The sequence below is a fragment of the Zophobas morio genome, unplaced genomic scaffold, assembly GCF_036711695.1.
Source record: "Zophobas morio isolate AGI-343-1 ecotype UQ-CSIRO unplaced genomic scaffold, CSIRO_AGI_Zmor_V1 ptg000007l, whole genome shotgun sequence".
In the NCBI taxonomy this organism is placed as follows: Eukaryota; Metazoa; Arthropoda; class Insecta; order Coleoptera; family Tenebrionidae; genus Zophobas; species Zophobas morio.
Window position 1 is genome coordinate 1,170,179 of NW_026972112.1, and position 12,169 is coordinate 1,182,347.

The 12,169-nt window shown below is 30.5% G+C and overlaps 1 protein-coding gene across 1 annotated transcript in view; it reads right to left on the bottom strand.

The window, feature by feature from the left end:
• The window catches only part of LOC135124183 (protein CBFA2T1), a 117,314-nt gene that overhangs the window by 8,001 nt on the left and 97,144 nt on the right, over positions 1-12,169 (bottom strand). Inside the window, exon 5 of the mRNA XM_064049076.1 lies at positions 274-398. Coding sequence (XP_063905146.1) covers positions 274-398 — 125 coding nt within the window. The remainder of the gene's footprint in view (positions 1-273; positions 399-12,169) is intronic.

Below are 12,169 nucleotides of genomic sequence, written 5' to 3' on the forward strand. Positions count from 1 at the left end.
ATTAACGTTTTCGTCCTAAAATTTCAAAAGTTCACGTCAGTGTTGTAATTAAAAGGCAAGAGGCCCGTGTAAGTGACGTTGAAAAAGGGTGGTTGGCGGGGGACGTTTCCTGGTAAAAAGAGCGCTGTTCCCGCCAGATGGCACCGGCGGCGCAACGTGCGCCTGGCCCGCCAACTGAAAGAAACCATTACTCATTTTAATAAAACGGTCGCATGCAGGCTATTGAATAGAGCGGATCGGGCTTCAGCGAGGAGGTTGAGGTCTGGGGCTCACCTGTCGGAGGCGCGGCGCTTGAGGCCGCCGGTCTCGCTCGACATGAAGATCTCGGACAGCTCGGACGGCGAGTGGGTCGAGTCGAGGATGACGTGGTCGTGGGAGCGGACGTACTGCAGGGGAGACTGAAAGAGAGAGTTGATTAGTGGAGCGGAGTCGAAGGGCGCCAGATTGAGATTCACCAGGGGAACGGAGCTGATTTAAATGTGGAATGTTGGACTGTTTCACTGAAGAAACTTTAGTTATTTTTGAAACACAAAATCTTGGAATGATTTGGTCAACAAGATTTCGTTTCAAGATTAAATGGTTACCCAGTAAACACAGTTGTGATGTTGACGTGACGGGTACGTACTCACAAAAGAACAATAAGTACATCGCATGATTATATCTTAACGATATACCTGGAACGTAAGCTATATAACATCACAATGGAGTACTCATGCTATGTAACCAACACGTAATGTTGACTACATTTACTAGATATCTCATTATTATGTCGCAGCGATATAGTTGGCAGGTAAGCCTTGTAACATCACAATGGAGTAGGTACTACGGTTATGTAACCAATAAGTAATGTTAACTGTAGTTACCAGATATCTGATTAATATACATGCTTCGGAATGTTTTATTGTTATTAGTTAATTATGTAAAGTGTTTTTCAGTTCATTTTACAAAATGGCATGTTAAATCGAAAATTAGCGTTTCTGACAGGGCAACAGCAAAAAACATTTAAAAACATACATATCGAGTATTATATACGAGTAGCTCTATTTTATATTTATTATTTATGTTTGTGTTGCAAGTAAATAGTATATTCATAAACAAAATATGTTGAATCTTAAAAAAAGAAATTTCTTCCCTGTCTTAAATCTTGCACAAGCGAGATGACGCCAATAGTGAGTTGCTCTTAATTTTTTTTTTTCATATTATATTTTCTGTAATATTTATTTATAATTTTATTTTTATACGTCCATAACGACCTGCGCTTTATAAAACAGAACAAGAGACTTAATGCACATAGTTTATGATCAGAATTAAAAAATGTCCCATCTAACAGGTAATACGAATTAAGACTAGTAATGAGATATTATTTTTTAACCTCTGCCTATGCGTCACTGCCAAAAAGGAACAATTATACATATACAGAATTTTGAAATGAGCTCGAAAAATAAAATGATATATTTCATCATTTTATTAATTCTAATGCAAAATATGTTGATCGGCAACAAAAGCAACACAAAGAAAAAATCGAAATTAAAAAACTAATCTCTTTCAAGGTCAGCGATATCGTTCTTAAATAAAAATGAATTAAATAATTTCTTCACTTTGATCGTAAGGAAAATAAACAATAATTTGAATACGAAACAATAATTGATCATCGAGTTTTGTGTATTGACTTTCGCACTCAGTTATAGGTATATGTGTTTAACATTAAATTTTCAAAAGTTTAGATTTTTCCAATGTAATCTTGGGCTCTAAAGTAAACTAGTAATGTATAATGCATAATTATAATTGAGTACTTTCGTGGTTGATCTTTAAATTATTTATTCAAAAAATTCACTTAATTTCATATCCAATATGTAGCTAACTGAAAACTGATAATAAAGCAGCAGATATGACGAAATAGTGTAGACTTTTTTAATGTCGGTAATAGAGTGTATGTATAATAACTAGAGAGCGGAAAATATGCAGCAAAATTTTGGGAAATATGATCATATGACATTCATCAAATTTATGCAAATATGCAATAACTTTCTTAATATATGCAGAGATATGCAGTTGCATATGCTCCAAAAATAAAAAAAAGCGTAATAACCGAACTAAATTTATTTACAAATTGCAAAAACACCTTACCATTTATTACAAAAAATACATAAATCACATTGCAAAGTGTTTAATTAGATCTCACTGACAAATAAATGACATTTTTAAGATAATATTCTTATACTAAAAAATAAATATAGGTAAACAGAACGAATTAAAAAATAATAGTAAACGACTATTTAATTACTATTTCGGTAACAATTTATTTTTAAATATTTTTCGAAATATTCTAACAAAAATTTTTCCGGTGATTCTAAAGTATGTATTTGTAAATAGAAAAACTGCGTACTGCCTCCACAGATATAAAAATACTTATCGGATTAGAGCAGGCACAACAAAACACAGTTTCTTCTTGAAGAATAAGTTCAGGAAAAGGTTTAATTCTTAAATTAATTTGAGTTATCTACATATTGACACACATCTCTATCGCTTTAAATACTTAAATGCAAACTCACGATGAAAAATAATAGGATAACGTCCCTTCAACCACCATAAAACATACCATTAATACACTTAAGTAACGAACAAAAATATTGAAATGAACGGTATTTCCAAAAGTAATTAGGACCCGAATTTACCTGGAAGGATGGCTTAACACCCAGTGGTTCCTCCAAACTACCATAAAACCCAAACCTTTCCCAGTTATTTGAAGCTGAGGACAATATTTACAATATGATTAATGAAATTTCGTCTTTCTAGAAAAATGCCGATCGAATGGCATTTTTTTTTTCAAAGTAGCACAAAAATTACGTTACGTGAAATATGCAGCAGAAGGCAAATGTATGCAAATATGCAATTTTTTTATAGCTGTATTCATTTTTAATTAGCATGATTCGTTCACATATTGAATATCAAGAGTTATATGCAAAAAATAACGGATATGCAAATTTCATAAAATCCGCTCTCTAATAATAACCAATACATCGGGTATGTTTCTGTTTTTGTCTTCGTTCGACACCACTGTATTTACAGTATACGTTTCCGCTCCTAAAATCCCACGTACGACATCCTTTGCCCATGTAAATACAGCATTTGGAATGAAGACAGAAACAGAAATAGTTTTACAACACCTTACCAAAATTTAAAAAAACCACTATGGTATTATTTGAAATTTATTGTTAAAGATTATATGGTCAATTAGATGTGGGTCGTCGTATTCTTTAAAAAGTGACCTTCGTCAGTGAGTTCGTAATGCTTAATTAATAATTATATTCAGAGCGAAAAATACAACGGCTTTATTAGAAATACACCAAAGACAAGTTTTTTTCATTGTAATAATTTCTAAGAATTATTTCTGTAAACCTGTTCACTTGAAATGTTATTTTGTAAGTACCTGCTTGGCAAATTATAAATAGAACATCTGTAAGGTGACCAGATTTCAAAAGTCCGAAATCGGAACATTAGTTTCCATTTCCATCGTAATCTGATATATAACTGCTTTGAAAATTTTTAGTTGTAATATACTAACAGTACTGACATTTAAAACAGTGCTGACAACCGTATCGATACAAGTTTTGTTCCCAATTTTTCACAAAATAAAATTACTATTCATGAAAATTAGTGATTTATCCGAGGATTTATCTTTATTCTTATCAGATTTATAGAAATCGGAACATTCACGGAACGAATGTTTTAATCGAAACATTTATTGGACGAAATTTGAAATCGGAATTAGAGTAATGAAATCGGTACAATTCCGATCAAATCGGAACGTCTGGTCACCTTAAACATCTGGGGTAATATAGGGAAGACCCAACGACACAAACAAAGCCATAAAAATTCTTTGCCCATTGTCCCTGAAACGGGACAAGGTTTTGAAGAGTTCATTCGTCGAATTTTGATTTTATAAAGACGTTTATAAAGCGGTGATGGGTAGCAAAAAAATTAGAGAGTGGTTAATTTTGATTTTATTAAATTTATTTCATCTAATGAAAAAATAACGCTCAACTTCTGCATTTACTATCCACCAGATGTTTGGGGGGTGCAGTCGGACCTTTGTTGGTTTGGTTTGTCTATGAGTCGGACGATCCCTTTTTTCCGTATTTATGGTTATTGCACTTCACACTCACAGTGAAGCTGTCGAATTCCATTTGGCCATTTGGTTCACAACCACCGAACCTTTCTCGTGAATCCGTAACTCACTTCATTTTTAATGCAGTTTTGTGAAAATTGTGCCATTCAGTGTGGGTTGTATTTACACTAGGTAAGTTAATATAATTCTAATGAAGTAATCATTTTAATTTTTACATGCTTCTGTTGTTTTTGATAACTGTACGTAAATAACAACAACAGTTTTTTAGATAAGCTGGAAATACCACCATTAATCACTGAAGATACTCCTGCTGATTTTGAAGAACTTACGGTGATTGTTTTTGAAAGTGAGGCGCTTTGCCATAACATGTTGCAAAGGTATGTTACTGCAATTTTTTATGAACTAGGTGCTAATGAACATAATTTTACTCTAGACTTGAAACAAATACAAAAAATATGTGCGAAACAAAAGAAATTATAAAGGAAACGAGTGAACAAATCTCCAATATGAAAACGTCATCAAATGTGACAAATCAAAAAGAAAACAGTAATAGAAGATATGCCGCCAAAACCACAGGTAAACAAATTTTTAGGAATTAGAAGATTATCTCTGCCTACTACAACAAGCAGGTTTCTTTGTAAGTTAAAAAAAGACAATAAATTTATATGTACTTACATATAACATAATTTTGGATATTATATACAGGTAGATGCCTGTAAAACTATAACATTTTTTAGGAACCTACTAAACATGACACATTTCGCTTAACACGTTACATACATAGTGGGTTGCAGAAAAGTCTTATAGTGAAGCACCCTGTATGTTATACATACGCGGTGACTTCCAAATAGATTCGGAAAAAAAATTCTTTAATTGTCACACGGATTCAAAGTAATTAAATTGCTGCTCCAGTTTCAAGAAACAAATACGGAACATCTTGTTAAATGTAAATGATGCGGCAATGATTTATTCAGTTTCCATTGTGACAAAATTTTTTCTTTGTTTTTGCTGTGTGTTGCTTAGATGAAAACAAATGGCACTGAATGAGGTGTAGATCTTGATATTTTTTCCCCTGAATTAGGACTAGATAAAAAAAATTACTTAAAATTTTCTCTACTTCGTGATGTTGTGGTTTTATTTGCCGAACTTATTTCAGAGTCACTAGATATATATAGACATAAAAATATTTTCTTCTTTTCTTATTTCAGGAACTGCTATTGTCCCAGATAGGTGGTAATGGGAAAAAGAACAATGTGGGGCGTGTATTAAAAAAAAAAAAAAAATTCAGCGAATTTGCTGTAGCTTGGTTGTTCGGTAGGAAAATTCCAAAATGGCTGGGACAAAAACAATGAATATCATGAAAGGTATTTTTTTTGCAATAAATATAATTATTACAATTTTTATTTTTGAAGAAACTACAATGAAGACCCATTCCGCAATAGAAAAAGAAGTAGAACAACGCTGCTCAGAATGGCTACGTCTAGTCAACGCCTGAAGAAAGAAAAAACAACGACAGTTTATAGTTTCTGTGTCTTTTTTTAAGTGTAAATTATATTGTATTATTTTCGAATTAAGAATCATAACTATATATTTATTTATTTATATTATGAATTTATATTAATTTTTGTATTTTATTACTTATTACATATTATATTTTTTCAAACATTGAATAAAATAATAATTTACTGTAAGCTCTATATTTTACTCTCCATATCCATATCCCTAAATGGTAACTAGACTTTTTGAAATGCCTATTCATATCGCATAGATCATGTTATTAAAATATACTGAATGTCATATGTTTACGATGTTCCGATATATACGTAACGTCTATGTCCATTTAATACGTTATATTGGCGTTTAAAATAAAACGTAACAGATACATCAAAATATAGAGAATCTAGCGACATACTAACACAACGTTATGATGATGTACCAGCGAGCACGTCTCTAGTCTGAAACAATGTGGATGTCACCAGTATGTTACAAGCATGGGTACTGTTGATTACATTACATAGCACAGGGAAAGCACATGTACGCAGTTTGGGATGTAACAGCTAACAAGATCGTAGACAGAGTTAAGTGGCATTAACATCGCTACGACGTAACTGTGTTTACTGGGTAGTATAAATCAGTGAAAAATTCGTCGTTGTGCTTCAGATTAACTCAAATGGATGGATTTCCTGAAGCTCTTGAAACAGCATGTGCTGGACGTGGTTGTATTAGATATTTTAATAAGACCAATAACTCTTGGTGCTTTTCACCATTGCGTGCCAAGTCTCATATAGTGCTCTCAAGCCCTTGATAAAAATTACTCTAAATTTATTTAGATCGAACTTCCCTCGACCCTGTAGATTGTCTTAAGATAATAAAAAATATTAGTAAATCCACAAAATAGTAAAGATTAAATCCGTCACAAGATTCCTAAAGGAAATCGTAAAATTTTGTTGTAATAAATATTTTGAATTTTGCCCATAACCCATGTGCGTAAAGCTAAAAGTAGCTTATATTAATAAATCACAGACATAGAACAACCTTTAGATACACTTCGAGTGCGAATTATTTATCACTTTTTTGATGTGACGTCATAAAGTTTATGGAGGAAACGAAGAAATAAATTCCGATCAACGATTTACTAGGTTTACTATAACACGATAAAGTGTGTGGGAAATTTTAAAACACTGGAATTCTGCACTTTCAGGTGAGATTTACCTTGTAAAGTTTCCAAAATAAATTGTGAAAGTTTATTGTACAATTTTTATTCTTTTCCAAAAAGCAACGTGCAAAAGGATATAGGATTTGCTTGGAAATATTTTGAAATGAATTTTGAAAACCACAAGTACGGACAATATATAATTAGTTTAAAACAGATAACCACTGGGAAAATTGCACTCTTAATAACACACTTAACTTCGGGTGTTTATGTTTAGACTTCGAAAGAATTCGACTAAAAGCATTTATGTTAAAATAAAATGAAATTTTATTGATTTTGTCTTCTTAAACAGAGGAGAAGACTGATTGATTGATTAGACTACAATTGAGCAAAATGGTGTTACTATTATATTAGTATTAAATATAGGCGGGTGTGACATTACTGTAAATTTAGAGAAAATAAAATAAATCATTCTTTTTTTTTGGGTCACCTGTATAAGCAAATCTAAAAAATATGAATGCAATGATAAATCACAAGTAAAAACTCATATTTTGCACATTTGGGGTATATGTAGGAATTTAACTCGTTACTATGGAAATTTGCAATTTAACACCTTTAAATTTCACAAGTTTTTACAAGATTAAAAATCAGTTTTATCTTAACAAATACTTGGCCCGCCCACCCACCCCCTATTTTCCCAGAGGATGTCATTTGCCAAAATCAGTCTTATCTTACCAAGGACTAGCCCCGCCCACCCGCCCTCTATTTTTTCAGGTTATATGTCATTTGCCAAAATGAGTCTTGTCTTACCAAGTTCTGGCCCCGCCCACCTACCTTTTTTTTCTCAGAGGGTAGTACTTGCTAAGATAAGTCTTATTTTGACAAATGACATATCCTCTGAGAAAATAGGGGCGGGTGGTCGGAGCTAGCACTTGCTAAGACTGCTTTCGCCGCTATTAAACTTGTAAAAAGTTGTTAAATTGCATATTTCCATAGTAACGAGTCAAATTCCTAAATCTGATTGGATACTTATTTTTCAGCTAAGTGATTAATTATTCTGACACCCTGTATAAGCAAATAAAAAAAATTAATTATAATATTAAAAATAAATCATTAAGTATAGACTCATCATATTTTGCACATTTAAGATAGGGTATATTCAGCAGTATTTTGAGATGACGTCATAAATTTTTTGGAAGGGATAAGCAAATCTATTTAGATTAAAAAATCGAAAATTCGGAATATCGAAAAATCGAAAGTGAGAAATCAATTCGATGAATCAAATATTCGAAAAATCGAACACTGAAAAGTTAAAAAATCAGAATATAGAAATATCAAGAGTTCGAAAATCGCAGAAATAGAAGAATCTTCAGAAAAGCTAAAAATGGATAAGTGAAATATTAAAAAAATCGAGAACTCGAGAAATTAAAAGAAAAAGAAAAGTAAAAAATTGAAAAATACAAAAACTTAACGGAATAATTGAAAATTGATAAGCAAAAAAATTGAAAAATAAAAACTGAAAATTGGAAAACTTGAAAAATCGAAATTTGAAAACATCAAAAATTGAAAATTTGAAAAATTCTAAAATTGGAAGATCGAGAAATTGAAAAAGAACCAAATTGAAAACCAAATATTCGAAAAAGTGAGAACCCGAAAAATCGGAAAAACGAAAATTCGAAAATCTAAAAATCCAAAATCGAAAAACCGAAAAATCAAAATTAGAAAATCGAGATTTTGAAAAATCGAAAAACCAAGAATCGAAATATGCAAAGAATGAAATATCGAATGTCCAAAAGTCGAAAAATCGAAAAATTGAAGGATTGAAAAATCGAAATATGCAAATTTAAAAAAATTAAAATTCGAATATCGAAAATCGAAAGTTGCATGAATCAAATGTTGGAAAAATCTGACATTAAAAAACAAAAATTCGGAAAGTCGAAGAATTGAAAAATCGGGAAAGTGAAAAAGCGAAAAATAAAAAAACTGAAAATTTGGATTTCGAGAAATGAAAAAATCGAAAATCGAAAGTCGGGAAATCAAAAATTCGATGAATCAAATATTCGAAAAATCGAACACTGAAAAGTTGAAAAGTCGGAAAATAGAAACACCCAGAGTTCGAAAATCCCAGAAATAGAAAAATCTTCAGAAAAGCCAAAAATGGATAATTGAAAAATTAAAAAATCCAGAACTCGAGAAATGAAAAAAAACGAAAACTAAAAAAATGGAATATACAAAAACTGAATAATGGAAAAATTGAAAACTGACAAGTAAAAAAATAGAAAAATAAAAACTGAAGATTGGAAAATTTGAAAAATCGATAATTCAAAATATCAAAAATCGAAAATTTTAAAAATTCGAAAATTGGAAGATCGAGAAATCGAAAAAGAACCAAATTCAAAACCTAATATTCGAAAAAACGAAAATCCCAAAAAGCAAAAATTCGATGAATTAAATATTCGAATAATCGAAAACTGAAAAGTTGAAAAATGGGAATATAGAAACATCAAGAGTTCGAAAATCGCAGAAATAGAAAAATCTTCAGAAAAGTCAAAAATGGATAACTGAAATAAAAAAAAATTCAGAACTCGAGAAATTAAAAAAAACGGAAAGTAAAAAATTGAAAAATACGAAAACTGAGTGACGGAAAAATTGAAAATTAACAAGTAAAAATTAGAAAATTAAAAACTGAAGATTGGAAAATTTGAAAAATCGAAAATTCAAAACATCAAAAATCAAAAATTTGAAAAATTCGAAACGGAAGATCGAGAAATCGAAAAAGAACCAAACTGAAAATCAAATATTCGAAGAAACGAAAATTCGAAAAATCGGAAAAACGAAAATTCGAAAAATCTCAAAGACGAAACACGGAAAAATCAAACTTAGAAAATCGAGATTTTGAAAAATCGGAAAACCAAGAATCGAAATATACAAAAAATGAAATATTGAATGTCGAAAAGTCGAAAAATCGAAGGATTGAAAAATCGAAATATGCAAATTTAAGAAAATGAAAATTCGTATATCGAAAAATCTAAAATTGAAAAACGAAAATCCGAAAACTCGAGAAAAATTCAAAAATTGGGAAAATGAAAAAGCGAAATTTAAAAAACTTAAAATTTGGATTTCGAGAAATGAAAAAATCGAGAATAGGAAGTCGCGAAATCAAAAATTCGATTAATCGAAAACTGAAAAGTTGAAAAATCGGAATATAGAAACATCAAGAGTTCGAAAATCGCAGAAATAGAAAAATCTTCAGAAAAGTCAAATGTATAACTGAAAAATTAAAAAAATCAGAACTCGAGCAATTAAAAAAGAAACGAAAAGTAAAAAATTGAAAAATACAAAAACTGAATAACGGAAAAAATTAAAATTGACAAGTTAAAAAATAGAAAAGTAAAAACTGAAGATTGGAAAATTTGAAAAATCGAAATTTCAAAACATCAAAAATTGAAAATTGGAAAAATTCGAAAATTTAGAGATCGAGAAATCGAAAACCAAATTGAAAACCAAATATTCGAAAAAACGAAAATCCGAAAAATCGGAAAAATGAAAATTAGAAAATCGAGATTTTGAAAAATCGAAAAATCCAAGAATCGAGATATACAAAACATGAAATATTGAATGTCGAAAAGTCGAGAAATCGAAAAATCTAAGGGTTGAAAAATTGAAAAATAGAAATTTAAAAAAATGAAAATTCGAATATCGAAAAATCGAAAATTGCATGAATCAAATGTTCGAAAGATCTAAAACTGAAAAACGAAAATTCTAAAAGTCGCAAAATCGAAAAATCGGGAAAATGAAAAAGCGAAAAGTAAAAAACTGAAAATTCGAAATTCGAGGAATGAACCAATCGAAAATCGAAAATTCGAAATATCGAGAAATCGAAAGTTGCATGAATCAAATGTTCGAAAAATCTAAAATTGAAAAACGAAAATTCGGAAAGTCGAAAAATTGAAAAATCGGGAAAGTGAAAAAGCGAAAAATAAAAAAAACTGGAAATTTGGATTTCGAGAATTGAAAATATCGAAAATCGAGAGTCCGGAAATCAAAAATTCGATGAATTAGATATTGGAATAATCGAAAACTGAAAAGTTGAAAAATCAGTATATAGAAACATCAAGAGTTTGAAAATCGCAGAATTATAATAATCTTCAGAAAAGCCAAAAATGGATAACTGATAAAATTAAAAAATTCAGTACTCGAGAAATTAAAAGAAACGAGAAGTAAAAAATTGAAAAATACGAAAACTGAATAACGGAAAAATTGAAAATTGACAAACGAAAAAATAGACAATTAAAAACGAAAATCGGAAAATCGAAAATTCGAAAATCTAAAAATCCAAAATCGAAAAACCGAAAAATCAAAATTAGAATATCTAGAATATCTAGATTTTGAAAAATCGAAAAACCAAGAAACGAAATATACAAAAAATGAAATAACGAATGTCGAAAAGTCGAAAAATCAAATCGAAGAATCTAAAATGGGAAAAACGAAAATTCGAAAAATCTCAAAGTCGAAAAACTGAAAAATCAAAATTGAAAAAGCTAAAAGTAAGAAAGTAAAAATTCGAAAAACGAAAATCGACAAATCGGAAATTCCGAAAGTCGAAAAATCGATTAATCAAATATTCGAAAAATCAAAAATCGACAAATCGAAAAAACAAAAACTCGAAAAATCTAACATCGAGTGATCTAAAATTCGAAAAGTCGAAATATCGAAAATCGAAAAACGAAAAATTCTTCTTAACCTTAAAGTGTTCATGATTTGAGAGCACCAGTTTTTGCATTAAATGTTATACAATTTTGAACACGGAGTCATAAATCACACAAAGATGAGTATGCATTCTGTAAAATTTCCTCCCTCCCTGAAGTTTGATTTCGCTAAGTTTTATTTATTTTTTTTTGACAACCCATATAATTTAAAAAATATAGATAATGCCAGTCACAGTCTGAGAAAAAAAGTGTTCAGTCCTCAATCAGCAGATCGACCCGGCGAGTTATTATGTATTTTGGATTCTTTTAGGAAAAATCAGGTTGCTTAGAGTAAAAACTCAAAGCGTATTCATGAACCACAAGTACATGAGTATGTTATTTTGTAAAATTTTCATGAAATTTATCAAGCAAAATTTGAGCTGACGTCATCAAATCAGTGGTGGGGATGATTAGACAAATTTTGGTTAGCGGCCTCTTACCATCAATAGAATATTCTTAACGCAAGTACATACTAAATTGACACAGGACACAGACTGACCGGCGACAGACAGACGGAAACGAAAGACCTATTTTTTCATTCTCTAAGGGTCGTGAAACGTCGAGAAATCATTAAAATAACCCTTCGACGGATGTGGCAAAAAACATGGAAAAATTAATGGTTTGAGTATGGCATGAAAA